The sequence below is a fragment of the Terrapene carolina genome, unplaced genomic scaffold, assembly GCF_002925995.2.
Source record: "Terrapene carolina triunguis isolate 2854851 unplaced genomic scaffold, T_m_triunguis-2.0 Scaffold231, whole genome shotgun sequence".
NCBI classification, from domain to species: domain Eukaryota; kingdom Metazoa; phylum Chordata; order Testudines; family Emydidae; genus Terrapene; species Terrapene triunguis.
Window position 1 is genome coordinate 10,432,749 of NW_020664582.1, and position 20,008 is coordinate 10,452,756.

Below are 20,008 nucleotides of genomic sequence, written 5' to 3' on the forward strand. Positions count from 1 at the left end.
GCTATCCCGTCATCATGAACAGCACATGGGCAAATGCCAAAAGCAAACTGTCAGCAGAATTAGTAGCAAAGTACTGGTGTGTTGATTAGTGCCCAGGTGGAAGAGAACTGCAGGGGGTTCTGTGAATTACTGGTAGGCAAAGTACTAAGTCCAGGACAGAAACACCTAACGGAGAGACCCTTCCTTTAAAATAAAAAAATAAAAATCTCAGACGAGAAAGACAGTCTGGATTACCCAAGCAGCCCAGGTTTATTTTTAATAGATCAGTAAAGGTATAGGATACTACAGCACAGCAGGCATTTTGTCTGAATACAATTGCTCGAGGCATTATTAGAGTCAGACGATTGGGAGCCAGGGGCAGGGCCTAAGAAAAGAACGTCCTGCCTGCAGAGCCAGAGGCGGCGCAGGATCTGGTTCTATGCTTTCAGGAGATGCAGCACAGAAAAAACAGTCCAGGTGGGCAGGGAAGACACACTTTATGCCACTTTTTTTTTTTTATATATACACTGCCTGGAGTCTGGGCCTAGTGCAGCCCTCTGCACAAGTTAGAGCAGCGATTGGCTGTTCTGATTTACAGCAGCCTTCTGATGCCATCCATGAGCTGTGTCACAACCCAGAATTTCCATCTCCGCATGCGCTACTGAGACACCCACTCCCACTGGGGCTTGGGGGCAGCCTAAGGCCACTGACAGGAGCCCTGCACTGTCTGCACTGAAGGAAAACTCCCAGGCTACTTGCAGCCTCTTTATAGCAGTAGCACTTGGGATTGAAGGGGGCGGGGGGGTGATAATCTCTCCTCTACTTTTATGAGGCTATTATTTTTATTACAGTAGCATTTGGAGCGCCCAGCCAAAATCAGGGCCCCATTGTGAGGCCACATTAAAAGCTCCCACTTGGAAAAGCCTGTGGTCTAATCTGTGACACCCAGGAATGCTGTAGGACTGTTTTGTAAAGGAGAGACAGCACTCTGCTGGCAGACAACAGCCAATGGCTAGAACAAAGAAAGGACAAAAGATGCTAGTCCTGCTATAGACAGAACTCATCATTCTTAAACACATTGCACTGCTTAGATACTCTTCTATGTTGGTGGGAGGTTTAGAAATGCTGACAGAGAGACAACAGCCAGATTCTGCTCTCACTTGCATTGGTGTAATCCTGTTGATTTAAGTGGTGTATTTCTGGAGTTGCACTGGTGTAACTTAAAGCAAAATCCTATGGGGTCTCATCTATGAAATATTAACATACAGTTAATCCGGCTGGTGATAGAGCGGTCTGTGTGGGAGAACAAGGAACAGCCTGATAAAGCAAGCCAGGAATAAAACTCCCCATGGAACAGTAATGACATATTTCTGGGGGTGACGGACATGATCACAGCAGTTTTGCATAAAATAGCAAGTCTTGTTGGTATTCATAGTTAAAGAGAAAGTACAGCTGGTCTTTCCCATTAGACTAAGGGCTCCTCTACATGATGCCTAGTGCACGACAGGCTGGTGCACAATAGAATTAACCCCCTGCTGTTGAACACTAGGTGGCCCATGTGGACCCTGCTGGTGTGCACTGCTAGTTCCCTCTCACACATTGAGAGCACCTCATTTCAAAACAGGACTACATTAACATGCACTACGGAACTTGCAGTGAACACCAGCAGGCTCCACATGGGCCAGTTAGTGCATGACATGGTAGCGTAGACTAGAATCTACACCCCAGCTAGTGCACGCTAACGCACCATGTAGACAAGCTGAGACACAGCCGCTCCGTCCCCTTAGGGCTTGTCTACACTGGCCATTTACAGTGCTGCAACTTTCTCGCTCGGGGTGTGAAAATACCCCCCCGAGCGCAGCAAGTTTCAGCGCTGTAAAGCACCAGTGTAGACAGTGCTTCCAGCGCTGGTAGCTACGCCCTTTGTGGAGGTAGCTCTGCTGTGACCACACAAGCCATGTTAAAGCACTGACTGTCCCTCAGTCTCCAAAGGGACAGTCTACATTAAAGACTATCCCTCACTCTCCAAAGGAGTCACGATCAGCATTTTCTTATTGTTCCAGGATATCTAACTATTTGGCAGGCTCTAAAAGTCTCCGAGCCAAATGGTTTGGGCTTCTTTTGTTCACTCACACTTTCTAATCTGTGCCTGCACTTCATTTTAACGACAAACGCTTAGGCTTGCATGATCATTAAAAAGAAAAACCTGATATTATCTCCAACATTGCTGACGTTTGCCCACATCAAAGTTTGCATTATTCACAGTATTGTTAATACAACAATGAGTATTTGTAGCACAGTAGCGCCTAGCGAGATTGGAGCCCCATTGTACATAGATTGTAAGCTCTTTGGGCAAGGAGTGTCTAGGTAGGCGAGACAGACTAGAGACCAAACTAGAAGAGTTATACCAGTATGAGTCTGTCAGTTAGGGAGGAGGGGGGGGGTGACCCGTAGCACAGACACATTGATACCAGTATAAAGGTGCTGTTACAACATGTACCATCTCCGAGCATCCCCTCACAGCCAGACCGATCCTTGCAGCACTCCGGCTCAGCTTCCCCACAACTCTTTGGCTACTCCGGCCATGGAAGTGACTGGGCCCTCCAGCCAAGCCACTTTAAAGCAGTCTGCCCTTTAGACTTTGTCTAACAGACCCATAAAACAGGATCTTCAGCCCAGCATCTTTTCTTGTCAGTCAGGTCTCAACACCCACCCCAGGTATCCAGGCTCTGAGCCACACCACCCTCCAGTCCAGGCCCCAGTCTTCTACACAGGCATCTTGGTGGCCACAGTCCTCAGACAGCCCCCTGGCCCTCACCTAGCCTTCTGCCCCTCCAGCCCCATAGGAGCAGCCTGACCACTCGCCTCCCAGTTAACCCTCAAATGCTGGGCCCCTCTTTGTAGAAATCCCAGCCCCTGCACCCAGGGCCAGCCCCAGACCAAATGGTGTCCCAGGCGAGGAGCATCTTCGGTGCCCTCCCGCAATTTGGAATACCTTCGGAGATTCTACAAAGGTCCAGAACATTCTAGGAGGTCAGTGAAAAAATGAATCCGCATACAGAATACCTGGAACATGTTACCTCAGACAATCTATTTTCCCTTTTGTCACTAAAAACAAAAACAGCACCCCAAGCCCAGCACACACCCCAAGCCCCGCACCATCACCTGGGTCACCTGCCCCTAAATCTGGCCCTGCTTGCCCCTCGCTACAGGTGTAGGTGGGCAGGGCTAACTGGCTCTGAAAGGGGCAGGCTGCCCTGTTGCAGGTGCTTTATACTAGTTTATCTTATTTTACTACCTGAACTAGAACAAGCTATAAACTCTTTTAGATTAGTGTTAAATCTATCTACAGCATGGGGTAATTGCTGCTTTAATTATGAAGGCATAGTTAAAGCTGCAGAACTTTCCACAGTTGACAAACCCTAAGGGTAGGCAAAAGGAATTGTGATTATCCCCATATTACAGATTGGGAAATGAGGCGGTCACAAGGAGCACCACTCACCACTGGTCTGGTGCCTCCTCCCGCTGCTCGCTCTCAGGATTAGCTCTTGACGTCAACACCCGCTTCCACAGTTCACATGCTGTTGCTCTGTCTCTCCCTCTGGCCGGCAGCCCGTCTCTCGCTCCAGAAACTGCACCGTGGTCTTCATGACTCAGCCCTGGAGCCAGGTCACTCAGTATTCCCCATTCCAAGGTGGCAAAGTCCCTCTCACTGCCTCATGGCACCACTCCCTCCGCAGCTCGTAGGAGAACCCCGGCCCGGCCTGACTCCAGGTTGCAGTCCAGGGACCTGCAGCTCAGCAGTTCTGTGCTTTTCTCTCTCAGCCCTCACTGCTCCTTCCAGGGACTGCTTCCTACCACCCCTAGTTCCCCTTCTCTCTCTCTGAGTATACCAGCACCAAAACCCCCCTCCTCCCAGGGACTACTACTGTCTGCCTTTCTCAGCAGCCCCCATGTGTTGCCAGCTACTTGGTTCTTTACAGACCCCTCCTGTTGCTGCACAGCTGAACCTGCTTCTAATTAGTTCCCTGCTCCATGGCTCTTCCTCCAGGTGAAGCCTGTGGAGTTAATTGGCCTGTGGGCCACCTTAACCCCTTCTAGTCCTCTGTGGGGTGGTCCCCCCATCACAGACCCAGATCCTCAATGGAAGTCAGGAGCCTAAATACCCTTGAGGATCTGGGCCAGAAAGATTAAATGACTGGCTCAAGGTCATGCAGGAAGTCTGTGGCAGAGCTATGTATTGAAACCAGCTCTCCTGATTCCCAAACACAGACAGCATCCTTCTGCTAAATAGGATGAATATCTCTCTAATTCCTTTTATCCACTGGTCCCAAAGAGAAACTAAAAAAGGATGCTCAAGAATGAGATTCATTTTTCATATAAAGTCTCCTGTTTGGGCTAAGCAAAACACAGCCGGTTCACAGCATTAGAATGTCCAGTTTGTTTTATGGGGACCACTAGAGCTCCACTAGCTACCCTATAGCACAGCTTGGAAAAATGATTTAGTATTTATTAATTACGTAGATTGTAATGTTGCTTAATTCTTAGGCTGTAGTATTAATGACTTCGATTGTAAACTCTTTGGGGCAGGGACTGCAGTTTTCTGTGTTTGTGCAGCACCGAGCACAAGGGGTTCCGGGACTGGGGCTCCTCGGTGCTCCTGCAATACTAATAGTATTTGTATTTGTTCAGTACTGAGGATCTATCAATCTGCGCTGTGCCAACACGAAATCGATATAGAGCCTGCCCCAAAGTGCTTCCAGTTGCTGCAAGACAGGACACTTTGGGAAGCCCTGAGGAAGAAGTTACTAAGAATTTGTTTTAATATATTGTTGAAAACTCCCTTTTGCGAACATCAGGGAAGAAACGAGTCTTTATGAGAGATTTCAATGACGAGAGGCTGGTGGCTTGGTGAACCGGGGCAGAGATAAGAGTCTTCGGGCCTAATTCTCTTCGCACTGGGAATGAACGTCTCAGCCTGAGCCGACAGGCTTGTGTTAGGCGAGCTCACGCTGGCGTGCTAAAAATAGCTGTATAGACATTGATGCTCAGGCCGCAGCTTGGGCTCGGAAGCCTCGGGGGGCGGGCGGGAAAGGCTTGGGGCCCCATGCTGCAGCCCGAGTTGCAGTGTTAAAGCAAAGGCTGTTTCCCACGGGCTGGGCTGCTCATTTCCAGGGGCAGTGTAGACAGACCCACGTAGGCTGCGTCTCTGCTGCCTTCCCAGGTGTGACTGGAGCTCAGGCAGAAGTATCAGCGCCAGCATTGCTAAAAACAGCAGGGTAGATGCAGCGGCACGGTCTTCGGCGCAGGCTGCACAAGCACACCTGGAACCCTGGATACCTGCTTGCATTGCTGAGGCCTGCGCGGCTCTTTTTAGCAATGCTAGCACGGGCATGTCCACCCGAGCTGCAGTCACACCTCAGATTACAGTGTAGACATACCCTCGCCTCCAGTATAAATCAGGAGAAGCTCTTTAGAAGGCACTGGCACTACATCCGTGTAAAATAGGTATAAACGACAGGGGAATCGGGCCTCCTCTCCCCTGCAAATGGCAGGTGATGATAAGCACAAAGCTGTTAAACTCCTGTCCCGCAGGCTGGATGCTGCCCATTCAATAGATTCACTTTAGTATGCCTGACAATTTAATGGCCTGATCCTGCCAGCTGCAGTGTCCCTCCTGCCATTTGCTGAGCAGCCTCATCTCCGACTAACCGCAAAAGGGGTTGAGGTCGCTCAGTACCTTTCAGGATGCGCTCAGCCGTTCGCAGGGCTGGGCCCTAACATGGCAGTAGAGCTCAGCCCAGGGCCGGCTCCAGGCACCAGCGTAGGAAGCAGGTGCTTGGGGCAGCCAATACAAAGGGGCGGCAGTTCGTCGGGTATCAGGGCGGCACATCCACATCCACTTTGAGCTGCCACCGAAGTGCCGCCAAAGAGGAAGAGATGGAGTGAAGGACCCGCCGCCGAATTCCCGCCGAAGAAGCAGCACGATTGAGCTGCTGCCAAAGTGCCGCCGCCTCGCCTTTTTTTTTTTTTTTGACGCTTGGGGCGGCAGAAAAGCTGGAGCCGGCCCTGGCTCAGCCTACCAGCCCCAGCAGCAGGTCAGAGTGCTCCCATGCGTGGGCAGACACAGCCTGCTGCAAAAGGCCAACTGACCAGGGTCGCCAGGTTCTAGTCCAGGGTGGGCAAACTACAGCCCGGGGGCTGCATCCGGCCCTTCAGACGTTTTAATCCGGAAGCAACGGCACGTCCCCCCTCTGGATCCTATGCGTAGGGGCAGCCAGAGGGCTCCTCACACTGCCCCCGCCCCAAGTGTCACCCCCACAACTCCCATTAGCTAGCAAATGGGGCCAATGGGAGCTGCAGGGGCAGCGCCTGCGGACGGGGGACGGAGGTAAGCGCTACCCAGAGCCTACACCCCTGACCCCCTCCCACACCCCAACCCCCTGCCCCAGCCCTGATTGCCCTCCGAACCCCTTGGTCCCAGCCCAGAGTGCCATCCTGCACCCCAACCCCCTGACCCAGCCCAGAGCCCCCTCTCGTACCCTGAACTCCTCATTTCTGGCTTTACCTCAGACCCCACACACCCAGCCTCACCCGATCCCATCCCGCACCCCAAACCCCAATCTCGTGAGCATTCATGGCCCACCATACAATTTCCATACCCAGATGTGGCCCTCGGGCCAAAAAGTTTGCCCGCCCCTGTTCTAGTCTGTCTCCCTTTTCCCAGTGCAGAGAGGGAAAGCAACTAGGAATCATCACTTCCCTTCTAAATGAAGAGCCAAAGTCAGGTCCCAAAGGAGGCAATGTCAGAATTCCCAACAGCTTTGAAGCGCCCAGCATTTGACCTTGATCTGCTAAAAAGAGAAACTGAATAGGGTCCCAGGTTCCTAGCCAGCTGCCTCTGCATCAGACTCCACTTCTAGCTCTGCAACCTATTGTAAACCAAAGGGTTTGAACCCAGCTGCTGCCCCATTCTCCCCCCACAGACTGACCCTCCTTCATTGCATTCAAATTTACACACGCCCCTGTGCTCACACACTATCCTTTTTAAATTGCCAGTGTGATTGGTACCAGCCCCATTATTCATCAGCAGAAAGGAATGGATTTAATATAAGGCCCAGGTGCCAAGTCATTTAAAAATGCCGTGAAACAAACTCTCAGAGGCTTTTATTCATCTCTTGAGTTTACTGTTATATATCGGCCTCACATAATGGGCCTGATCCTGCTCCCCTCAGCATGGATGCAAGCAGGATCAGGGCTCAGCTCCACAGATAACTGTTAGATTATTATCATCATGTCTGTAGCATGCAGCCCTGAGTGGCATAATTTAGCTCTGAATATCAAAAGGCTGCTGGCAGCCTTTTGTGATTGCAAAATATCTTTCCTATATTCAATCATGGGATTTCAGTAATGTAAACACATAAAGCATGTCGTATGTTCATTATATTTATATATCTTTATGATATGAAAGATAAGCCAGGAGCATGGGTCGAGGATATGCATGTTGGTTTTAGAGCAAAGGGTAAGAGTCCAGAAGCAAACTGGTTAGCAGCTGCTTTGTGAAGACAGTTTAATTCAACTACACAAGCAGAAGAGCTCTGCATTTCAGAGGCCACTTCAGAACTCAGCCATCACAGCCAGGCAAGTGAAATCCACTGCTCATTTTGTGTTTCACACACCCATCCAATGGGTGATCCATAGCAGGTATGAGTCTAGTACAACTACCAGCTAAAGAAGTTAGGTGCCTAAATACCTTTGAGGATCAGGGCCTTTCCTTAATCTCAACTAGTAGAGGGTTATACGTTTAGTGCTGGGGGTCTAAAGTGCAACCCCACCCTGGTGACAGCCCATGATGGTGACCATTACAGACGAATATTCACTTACAAGCATTTCCTCATCAGAATGGAAGCCCAGTGGCTGAGAACTTTGATGCTTAACTCTCTAGTAGATGTCACATATACTATCCAAGCTACCTTGGGGTACAGGTTTTAAAAGCTGGACAATGCCAGAAGAGTGCTGACAACATCCTTATTCCAGTCCCTAGTACAGGAGACAAGAGTGCTCTGCTTTCAGAATATGCAGAGCAAGAGGCAGACAGACAGAAAGATTCAGTCAGAGTAAATTATGAGATATTTCAGTAGGCAGGTTACACTCTGCTGTGTTTTCACTTCACTGCTCTGCTCTTTGTCCTGGCTTAAATAAGCACCTACAATGGTTCAACTGAATGCTCCAGCGACTCCGTTTTTAAAAAGAGGCATTGCCACACTAAACAATAACAGGTTGCTCCATCACTGCAGCTGACGGGGCAGCATCTGTAATTATTATGTTGGTTACACATGGGGGAGACTTGTCATTCAGAATGTAAAAGCTACATGGCTGCTTGATAATATACTAATACTCTCCATCTAGCAAAAATATCTATTTCCATATCAGCATGTCACTGAATTCTCTGAGACAGAAACATTTATCATGACGGTTTGGGCTCGGTCTAAGAGACATCATCAAGAGCCATTATAAATTACGAGCCATCCAGCAACCCACTTTTTAAAGCATTAAATATGATGATGAGTAAATGCGAAGAGTTTGCCAGAATGATACATTTTCTTTTGATGGCTGTTTGATTTGTCTTCTAGATCTGACCCATGACCTTGAGACAAAGGAACTGGAAACTCACCAGCAAGGTAAGATCAAAAACTTTTTCAAGTGGTTTGGGATTTGACAGATGGGCCAAGAGCAACAAGGCTGATGTAAGAAGGAACATTTCAAGCATCCACACACTGCCCGACAACAGGATTCAACCGTAACCTGGAGAGGTTAATTTTAGGGGTTGGAGTGTAATACACCAGCTTTGTGACTGTTAAGTGTTTTTCTCTAGTGGCTGGTCTACAGAGGGAACAAAGGAACTGTTGCTGCTACCAGCTAAGGGTGTAATCTTTCAACTCAGTGCGTAGAGACCTGTATTTTTGGAGCTATTGGATCAGGGCTGTAAATGCAGATCCTCAAAATGTTGTAGGTATAGATGGTTTATCTAATCATATGTTCATTTGGCTTCACTGCTGAGACAGCTAACTGCTTCTGTTTGGGAGGATGATTTTGTAACATAGACCCTTGTCCATATGGAAGTGATCTAAGATTATCAAACCCAGGCAGGCCACCAGCCACTCATCAGATATCAGTAACTTTCAGGCCTGATTAGAGCTGGTCAAAAAGCAGAAAAACAATTTTGCTAACCATTTCAAAATGCCAAGGTTGCTTCTATTTTTGTTCAAAACAGATCCATTTTGGCAACATATTCAGTGAACATTTTAAACTATTTTACACGTGTCCTCCTTGCAAGGGAATACTGACAGAGCTCCCATATCACACCTGAACGACTCCTTAGTGCTCAAATACCAAAATCCTTTCCTGAAAATCACATTGAGTACAAAAAATTCTGATAAAAATTGTCAAAAAACAATCTAATGAAAAATTTCTGGAAAAACAGAAAATTTCAAGACCATTTTCCCAAACAGGCCATTTTTCGACCAAAAAAATCCTTTTGTGTGAAAAATGTCAGCCACCTCCAGTCACTACCCACCTCGGCTGAAGCTGAGCTGCTAAACTATTCAGAAGCCATCCTGTCCGATTGAGGGTTGTGGTTCTATTGATTCCATGTTCACACAATTACTCTTCCAAACTGCAGCACATGCAGCAAATCATGTGTGCAGTTGGAGTTGGAACGGCGTTGTCCCTTGCCCACGGGCTCTGACAAGAACCCTTCCATGTCTCCGTTCAAAGGCGGACATTATCAAGGGCTTTGGTGACCCATAGCAGCAAAGATGGAGAAGCAGGTTTTTAAAAAATCTGCCATTAAAAATGTATTTCTGAAATAACTGGGATGACTGTCTATATTACCTGACTAATGAAGCCACACGCCTCTCTCTTCCTGACGAGGGCTCTGATGTGAAGAAGGCTAGGGAAGGGTCGGCGAGTGACAGCTTCTGTGGATCAGAACGGGGATTATACACATAAAATAATTCTGTCACATGATTACTGCTAAAGGACATTTCAGTCTTAATAAACCTCCTTAAAATAGGAAGTGCTTTCCAGTGATCAGAACAGTGGTCTGGGCACTAGGAAGGACTCCTGGTTTCGGTTCCCAGTTTTAGGTCTACTACTGACTTACTACACTAGGTGGGGCAAGTCGTGGGGGAGGGCAAATTTTCAAAAGAGCTCAGGGCCAGATTTTCAAGTGTTCAGCACCCACAATTGAAGGCAGATTTTCGTAAGAGCTCAGCTTCCATCTGGGCACCTAAGTAAGGGCCAGATTTTCAAAGCAGCCACAGTTTACACTGTGCAACTTTTGCCCAGATTTTCAAAAGACCTTAGCAGCATCTAATGTATTCCCAGTGTGCTGAGCTCTTTTGAAAATTCTAGCCTTAGAGCCTGATCCATCTCCCCCTGAAATTCGATGCCTAAACTCCTATTGAGTTCACTGGTCCAGGATTGGGCCTTTAATCCCTCCATGTGTCTGTTTATCCCTGAGTAAAATACATGGAATGATATTTGCCTTCTGCAAGTTAATATTGACAAGGAGCTATGACGAACGTCTACAGAAATGCAGAAGTGCTGAGAATTGGATCCAAGCTCTGTCTAAAGCTGGAATAATTTCTCCTGCCTGATTTCCAAGGGAATAAATAAGTTGTTTAAAACTGGCTCACCCACTCTAGACATTTACTTTCTGATTTTGGGCAGTGGGAGGGTGACCAAAGGACTCAGAGAAAATCTGGGAATGCGCCTGGCATGAAGGAGCAGCCACTTAAGGAAAGGCTTGGATTTTGATTGAATCTGCTGGCTTATTATCTGCAAGTATCTCTTCATTCCTCTCCTCCTCTTGATATTGTTCTTTGGTTGTAGCCTTTTTATGTTGGTGCAGATGGAGTAAATGCAGCTATTCTCCCACAAACACACACCCAATGTCTCCACCTCCTTATGTACCCTCCCATCGCTGCTGGTATTGTGCAGCAGAATCTCTTCCAGGCTGATGCGGGCGGCAGCTGGTGAGGGACTGCGGATTGCAGAATGTGGGTTGCTGGTCTGAATGCACCCTAGGCCAGAAGGAACCAGGAAGTTAGTCTGGTGTCTGTTGAGTGGTCTGTGTGAAATGAGGTTGTTGGGTCTTAGTCAAATCCACTACAAACCCCCACTGCAGCGATCCCTAATTTGTCCCCGGTTGGCAGGGTCGGCGAAGACGCCAAAGACTGTATGGGTCACAGAGTCCAAACTCCACTTTCCTCTCCAAAGGTCTCCCCTGCACATGCAGGGCAGTTATCTCCCTCGGGTTTTTCCCTGTCTACCCTGCACAAAGTACCAGGCAGCACAATGTGACCTGCCGGAGAGGAGATACCAGGGTGAAGTGTGATAGGCAGGCAGACAGACTGCATGTCTGACACAAGAAACACAGGCAGGCAGCCAGCCCAGATAGGCAGACAGATAGATACGATAAAAACAAGATAAGAAAGAAAGAAGGAAAGACTTCGTGCCCATTAGACGCACACACACAGAGTCCTACGGTAGCTGTATTTTTCTACAGTATAAAGAATGGCAAGGATCTGATTTCAGACTCTTGAATCCCACTATAAGGAAAGACTTTCAATATATATTTGTCCTTATCTTTTTGTCCTCCGTCCCTCCCCCTTTCTGACTCCTTTCCCCTCCTCTTGAATAGCAGTTCTCTTGACATCCACTCAATGAGAGGTGCAATTGGCCAGGGAGGCTGCCTAGGTCTCAGACACCATCTGACCAGCAGGGGGCACTATGTGAGCAGTATACCTCCTTTTATCCCTTGCAGGGTGAAACTGAAACACGTTTCTTAGCGATGCCTTGGTGTGGGCTTTGGACCCAGTCCTAACATACTGTGCCTCCCCATTCATGCCGTGGCTCTCCCCACAAGCTTGGCAGCAGGGCGGGGCCAGAGCCCGACCCATCCAAGCCATGGGTGATAAGAGACAGAAAGAAATCGGGAGCTCTCAGTCCTCTGCGCTGTTTTCAGTGCCTGGCTCTGTCCAATTAATCACACCACATTGTGCGGGGCTGGGCAGCAAGGCAAAGCGAGTTAGCTGGGGAGCCCCTATTCAAACAGCCAAGCCAGGCATCACATCTGCCTGTCCCTGAATGAGGGGGCCAGCGGGCAGAGATGAAGTATCTTGAGCCTGCCACACAGATTCACTGAGAGGAAGCCCAGTGGGCTCTGTCCTACCTGGGCGTCGGTGCGGTGACCCAGGGTGTGAATCAGGGCAGGGTTTTGGTATATCGGACATGGGGAGGGAGGGAAGGAGAGATGGAGAGGGAAGGGAGGGGAGAGGGGGTTGGGAAGGAAGGTGTGATGGGTAGGGAGGAGAGGAAGGGAAAGATGGGGGGGATTGGGAAACATGGAGTCGGAATAGGGAGGAAGTGGGGTGCCAGATCTTTATCACCTGCAGCAAGTCAGCCCTGGTGTGGCAGAGTGCCACCGGCTTTGGCAGTCGGCAGCGGCACTCACCCTGCCTCCTGGCCAAAGGCGAGGTGCCAGCGTAGGGCAGAGCTCTGGGCGTGGACTGGAGCAGGAATTATAAGGTGAATGGAATGCAGAGGGACCATCCGGGTGATGGGACTGGCTGAGTCCAAGGGCTTTAATGTTCTTGCCATGCCCTGAGCTCACTGAGCGAAACTGCATCACCCACAAAACCCCCACACGCCTCCAGCTCTTTTTTCCCTTTCAGCCCATGACAGCAGTAACGGCCCTGCAAGAACCATGCTTTTTCCTGTGCATGGAGCCCAGGGCTGGGAGTCCTGGGAGCAGGGTTCTGCTCCCAGTTTTGACCCGCTGGGTGACCTGGGGCAAATCATTTGACCTCCCTGCGCTGCAGTTTCATTATCCCCATCTATAAAATGGAGATAATGAAACTTGGCCCACACTTGGGCAGCGCTTTGAGACCTGTGGCTGTATTGTTCCTCTCTGTTCTCAGAAAGGCAGGGACCCAGGGTGGATGCAGATTCAGGTATAGTCACCGGTGGCACCTAGTACTGCTAAACTTAAGAGGTCTGCCACTTTCTCTGCCTCTTAGTGACGAGCTACTCTGCTGGATTCCATTGTCCCACTCCCGTTCCGTTCGTTGCTATTCGTTCCAACCCTCTACAGTGCCTGGGCAGTTCCAATCCCCCTGGGGTGCTTGCTGCTTGAGAAAAAGCAAATATGCTGCAATATGGGGCTTTGAAGCAACCTACAATTCTCAGCGAATGAGAGCCCACAAAACTGAACAGAAGGCAGGCGGATGCTGGCTGACACACATGAGAGCTCGGGGCCTGATTCCTGAAGGGGACTGACTTCAATCAGGTGTTGGGTTTGCTCAGCACCTCTGGAAAACAGTACAGATGGCCATAAACATTAGGAAGGGCTGATATGCACATATGATAGGCTTTTGCAAGGTGCTGAGGGCTCTCAGCTCCCATCATCCTCAGTAGAGGGACTCCATATCCAGGGAAATCATGCAGGGCCACTATTCAGAGCTGGGCCCCGGGTGCAAAGTTTAGCTGCAGATCTGAACGTCCCCAAATTTGCTGAGTGGAGGATGGGGATTCAGCAGGTTGGGTGCAAGTCCCACCCGCTGCTTTGCGTTTCCAGAATGCTAATGCTCCTTGTGCCTCTTAACTGCAGAATTTAAAGGCCTTTCATCGTCACCAGGACTGTTGCTCCTTGAAGTCATAAACCCAGCCCCTTTCCTCTCCTAAGTCCTTCTCCCAAGTTTCAGTCTCCCAGTGGGAGGAACAAAGCTGCTAAACCGAGCCAGCCACTCCCATCAGTAGCTGGCATTTGACTGTCAGCGCAATCCAGGCTAAACGGATTACACATGTCCTCCCTGCAAAGGAATACTGACGGAGCTCCCCTATCACACCTGAATGACTCCTCAATGCTCAAATACCTGACATGAGGCAGACAGGAGCAGTCAGACGGGGCTGCTGCCTCCACAGGATTCTTGGATGCAAATTTACATCATCAGATCTGTTTTGCTGCCTGGTAGGTGCAATCAAGTGGCTGACTCACCGAGTGTGCCTGCATGGGGTACCTAATTTCCATGAGTACCACCCACACAGCTCTTCCTCGCATCCAGCACTTCAACTGCTTGTGAGCAGCAAGCTCCTGTTCACTATATTTATGGGGCAACAACCAAAATTAAGATGCCATCAAATAATTGCTCTTCAAATGCCATTTATGTAATAATTACCAGATGCAACTACCTCCCTTAATATCTCATTATAAAGCATTTTTCTCCACAGCAGACACTTAAGCAAGGAGGCCATAAAGCAAATCATAAAAGGCAGATATTGATTATAAACGATTTAAACAAGCCCGTGCATATGTACCAGCACAGATTGAGAAGTAGCCCTTCGACAACTGGCCAGTTTCCCAAGAAAGTGGTTGCTTTCCGGGGCTTGCAATGAAATCAGCTAGGGATCAGGGAGGGTTAGCAGCTAAGAGGCGGGGCAGGTGGACACTCAGGCTTTGTCTCACATGTTTCCATGGTCCACACCTGCCAGGGAGGGGGAGTGGTTGGAGTCCTTGGCAGTACAGCTATTCTGGGCTGCAGGGCATCCGGCTATAAATTAGGTCACCTTTGCCTTCACTCCTCTTGGGCGGGACCTGCTGGGCCATGTACCATGAGAGGTGCAGCACAGAATCTAGCCTGAGGCCTTCCTGTGTCTCAGTTCCCCATCAGTAAAATGGGGGTAATCATAATTATTATTAATTATAAAGTACTATTATTTGTATTGTGGTAGCACCTAGGAGCTCCAGACATGGGCCAGGGCCCCATTGTGCTAGGCACAGTACAGCCACAGAACAAAAAGATGGTCCCTTCCCCCAAAGAGCTGTCCTTCCTTTCTCCCACCCTTTGTCTGTCTTGTCTATTATTTAGACCAGTTGTCACCAACCAGTCGATCGCGATCTCTGGCGGTGCAGTGGGGCTGAGCGCTGCTCCTGCCTGTAAGCACCGCCCCCGCAGTTCCCATTCGCTGGAAATGGGGAGCTGTGGCCAATGGGAAGTGCGGGGGCAGTGCTTGCAGAGGGACAGTGTGCGGAGCTATGTGCCCTCCCGGCCCCTCCCTCATGGGCTGCAGGGGCGCGTTGGCCCCTTCTGGGAGTGGCGTGGGGCTGGGGTAGGCAGGGAGCCTGCCTTAGCGGCACCCACGCTGCACTGCCAGCCGGGAGCCGCTGGAGGTAAGTGCTGCCCGGCGGGTGGCCGCACCCCAAACCCCAGCCCTGAGCCCCCTCCCAGAGCCAGCATCCCATACCCCCTCTTGCACCCTGAACCCTCTCCTGCACCCCAACACTCTGCCCCGGCCTGGAGCCCCCTCCTCTACCGAAATCCCTCCCAGAGCTTGCACCCCTCACCCCCTCCTGCACACCAACCCCTTGCCCCAGGCTCAGCCCAGAAACCCCTCCCACATTGCGAACCCCTCGGCCCCAGCCCAGAGCCCGCACCCCCTCCCGAACCCCAACCCCCTACCTCAGCCCAGTGAAAGTGAGTGAGTATGGGGGAGAGCGAGGGACGGAAAGAGGGGGGGATGGAGTGAGCGGGGTAGGGCTTTGGGGAAGGGGCAGGGCCTCATGGAAGGGGTGGGGCCTTGGGGTAGGGGCGGGGCAGATCCTGGGTTGCCCTTAAATTCAAAAAGTTATCTTGGGCGTAAAAAGGTTGGAGACCACTGATTTGGACTGTACGCTCTTCGGGGAATGACTGTCTCTCACTAAGTGTTTGTATTATGTGTATCTGGATGGAGATAGACAGACCCACCCACCAACCTACCCCTCAGGATTGTTCCCCGCGGTATATTATCTAATGCTTTGCCCAGCCCAGTTTTAAATATCTCTAGCAAAGAGGCTTCCCCCAACTTACTTTTTAAGACTATTCCACAGGTTGATAGATTTTTTACTATTGGAGAAAGCATCACACTATTCAGCCTAAATGGTCCTCTCTTTCCCGTCACTCCTAGTCACCCTTCTTTGTGTCGCCTCCTCCTTCATTGGAGTTTCCTTCCTTCGGATATTTGTGCATTGCGAGCACCCTTAGATATGCGCCTGTCTGTCATGCTCAGACAATAGACTGAAAACCATCCAGATCTAAAGAAAGGAACCAGCAGGCCTTATCTCGCCTAGGCTAAAAGGTGGTAACAATTTTGATTGCCTCTGACCTGAGTGGCCTTCCCTGGGCCAACCCCTTGAAGGGGTGAGAAGGCAATGACCATGAGAAATATGCCAGTGGGAGTTTTGAACCCTGGTAGGGCCAGGTCAAAGGGCAGGCACCAGATGAAAAGCAGTCCTATCCTTGTAAAGAAGTTAAGTTATAGAAACGCAAAGGTAGCCATTCCGGCAAACAGTGTGGTAGACAGAGATGGTAGAGACTGGTTCAAGCCTTACATGATGCCTGACAGTTTAGGAAGCCATCAGATTCAGACCCACCAGGAGACTTGAACTGATGATGTAGATACAAAGACCCGATCGAATGGTGCTAGCTAAGGATCACTCCCCAGGTACTCTGTATCCTATTACAAAGTACCTGTGTTAGCAAGTTCCCCTTCCAACAGAAGCCCATTCTAGAAAACAAAGTAAAATCTCCCTGAATAAACCCTGCTGTATGTGACCATTTGCAAAGGCCAGCTGCAGTATTGCTGAGCAAGGAAAACGTCTCCGGGCTCCGTAATGAGTTATTACCGTGCCTATAAAAAACTTCATACAGGGTATTTTTCTCTGTCAGGTATGGGACAATTCTATGTGGCCGGGTGCCTCAGGCAGACCTGCTCCGTCTCAGGATCGTACATTGTATTGATGCCGAGTTTGCAGTTAGGAAGAGAAAGTGAAGGTCATGCAAGCTACTTCTTGTTTCTTTTCCTTTTCATTTCAGCTTTCCGAAATTGTGACTTCCATAAGCATGGCTAGAGCCTTTTGCAGCAGATATAACACTGAACGTTGGACCTGTTGGGGCCACAAAAACACACACGTGCACAGCTGGGTGCGAACAATGTGTCCAATACAAGCGCTGCTCAGTTCCGCCCCAGAAGTGGCTGCTTTTAAGTGGCAGATGGTTGCTCTCTTTATATAGACTTGGCCAAATTCATTCCCTTGGTTGCTCTATGATTTGAAAGCAGAACCCCGGTGGCAGAAAGTTTGCCTAGATGTGGGGAGAGGCACAGTAGCACAGGCTGCATGCCCTACCACCCCCCTCCATGGCCTAGAAACAATCAGAACAACCTACAAAATGGGCAAACCAGACAGGGAACGGGCAGGGTCTGAACACCCAGGAGATGCACTGATTTAGCACACCTCCTGGGAAGCCACCACTGGCAGGGGTCATACAGGGCAACCTTCCCCTGCACTGATGCAGCTGCCTCTGGTGGGAAAGGAGGTGAATACTGCACTACCAACACCCAGAGGGCTGAGTCCAGCCCTCAATCTGCACCTGGCTTTGGGATCTTGCTCCACAAAAGTTGCTTTAGGAATGGAGCTCAGGATAATGATTGTTGCTATTATTAGTGATGGTTCAAACTGTGCCTGTTTCATAGCTCCCACAGTGAATACACGATAGCGTAGACAACTGCTAATTATCAAGTCTTCCCTTAATGGTGCCTCTGTCAAGCAGGCAACTAGTAAAAAGACTGTTTGGTGCTGTAAAGAAAACAGTCACATGATAATTCTGTCCAGGGCTGGCTGATGCACTGGGGGCTAACACACTCACCTTTCCCCTCTAGAGACCCTGGTTCCAATCCTGGTCAAACCCCATGTGAGAATAGGCGGGGTGTTCTAAACCACCATGTGATTCACAATCCCTGTTCAAGAGAGGCCTAGCATTGGAACAGTGGGGCCTTTTAGGTCAAGAGCAAGTAGGGTGACCAGATGTCCCAATTTTATAGGGACAGTCCTGATTTTTGGATCTTTTTCTTATATAGGCTCCTATTAACCCCCCACCCCATCCCAATTTTTCACACTTGCTGTCTGGCCACCCTAAGAGCGAGTTACACTGGCAGAGCTGGTGGGTGGAGGTTTGCCCAGCAACAGCTTGCACTTATGCCTGGCGTGAGTTAGTTTCATGAGCAACAAATTCATAGGGTGGAAGAACAGAACATTTTAAGCTACAAGGCTTGATTGATATTTGGAATGATGTGGCTACCTTACCATTTAAAGCATGAGTGATTGCTAGTATCTGAAATGAGCCTAAACTGAAACTGCAGCTCCGTATGCCCCAAAACACTGGGAGAGTTTGGATCATTTCTTTAATGCTGTAATGTTTCATAGTGCTGTACAGACACACCGTTTTCTACCTCATTTGCCATCTTGATTAGGGTCTCATTCCATTCAAGAGAGGAGCTCTTTTGACAACCTCTCCCTTAATCATTGTAATTCAGGTTTTCTCCCCGTGTCAGGTTCTCACCTGCCATAAAAGTACTGACATTTCTGAACCAACCAGAAGCAGCAATGACAGGATAACTCTCAAGACAGCTTGTTCTTAGGAACTTTTCCTCCCAGTTTTGTAGCATTAAGAGGTTCAGGTGAGCATATGCCTTTCAGGATACCAGTCCAAATCAAATCACAATTCTGATCCTTCCAGGTTCTACCCACAGTTAATACACTGCATAAGAGCACTCATGTCTTTGAATCTCTCTTACCTTTCTTGTATTCTGAGATGATGCGAAGAGTAGAAGTAAGACCTTTTCCTAACAATGGACTTATGCATACACAATAAAAATGGTCATACTTAGCACTTACGTCGTGTTTTACTTTTGCAAAGGAAAGATGGTCCTGTGGCTAGGTGGGTGTCAAAGGAACTGAGATATATTCTTGGTTCCACCACAAACTTCCTGATGACCTTGGGCAATCGCTTCATCTCTCTGTCCCTCAGCTTCCTCATCTGTAAAGTAGCGATAATTTCCTGCCTCAGTGGGATGCTGTGAGGCATCATTCATTAATGTCTTAAAACCCTCTGAGATCACCAGGCAGAAGGGATTATAGAAATGTAAAGTATTATCCAAATTGCTTTACAGACATTAACTAATGAAGCCTCATCACCACACCTCTGTGAGCTGGCTGAGTAAGTGTCGTGTTATAATCATGGCATACACACAGAGCAATTAGATAAAAACATACAATACTCTTGCTGGAAGGTTGCAACATAATGCTACTTTATTTCTTAAAATCCAGAAATTTAGCACACAAAAACTAAAAGCAGAGAGAGAGAAAGCAGGCTGCTCCCTAATGCAGCGCAGCATAACTCACCTCACCTTGCTCTAGGCTGCCTCTCTGCAGACTGACTGCTGTGCTGAGGAGCCAGATCACACACTTCCCTACAGAGCCCTCTAGCCTGCAAGCAGGACCAGGAATAGCTTTTAATTTTACCAGTTTTCAATACACCACATGTCATTGTCCCCACCTACGGGGGTAGGAAAATGAAACACAAGAGAAGACAAGGGGATGTGGCCATAGCCACAAAAGGGGCCAGATCTATCTATCATAGCGGTTCTCAAAGTGTGGGTTGGGACCCCAAAGTGGGTCGTGACCCTGTTTTAATGGGGTTGCCAGGGCTGGCGTTAGACTTGCTGGGGCCAAAGCCCAAGGCCCTCCGCCTGGGGCTGAAGCCAGAGCCCCACTGCTTGGGGCCAAAGCCCGAGGACTTCAGCCCTGGGTGGCGGGGCTCAGGTTACAGGTCCCTCGCCTCGGGCTTGGGCTTTGGCTCCCCCACCCAGGCAGCAGGGCTTGGGCGGGCTCAGGCTTCGGTCCCCCTTCCTGGGGTCGTGTCGTCATTTTTGTTGTCAGAGGGGGGCCACGGTGCAATGAAATTTGAGAACGGCTGATTATCTTATTGAGTACTGTGGGCCTGGCACTGATGCCTGCTGAGTCTGCTAGACCACACGCTTCACAGACTTTCCCATTCTGCTTGTAAAGCCAGGTTCCGTTTTTTGGGCAGCTCTGACATGACTCAGAGAAGGCCGGGCAGAGAAGCCGTCAGTCATCGGGACGAAGTGT

General features: G+C 49.4%; 1 protein-coding gene across 1 annotated transcript in view; it reads left to right on the plus strand.

Annotated features, from left to right (window-relative positions):
- The window catches only part of CCDC92B (coiled-coil domain containing 92B), a 50,499-nt gene that overhangs the window by 25,219 nt on the left and 5,272 nt on the right, over positions 1-20,008 (plus strand). The window contains exon 4 of the mRNA XM_024195369.2: positions 8,613-8,660. Within this exon, the coding sequence (XP_024051137.2) occupies positions 8,613-8,660 (48 nt within the window). The remainder of the gene's footprint in view (positions 1-8,612; positions 8,661-20,008) is intronic.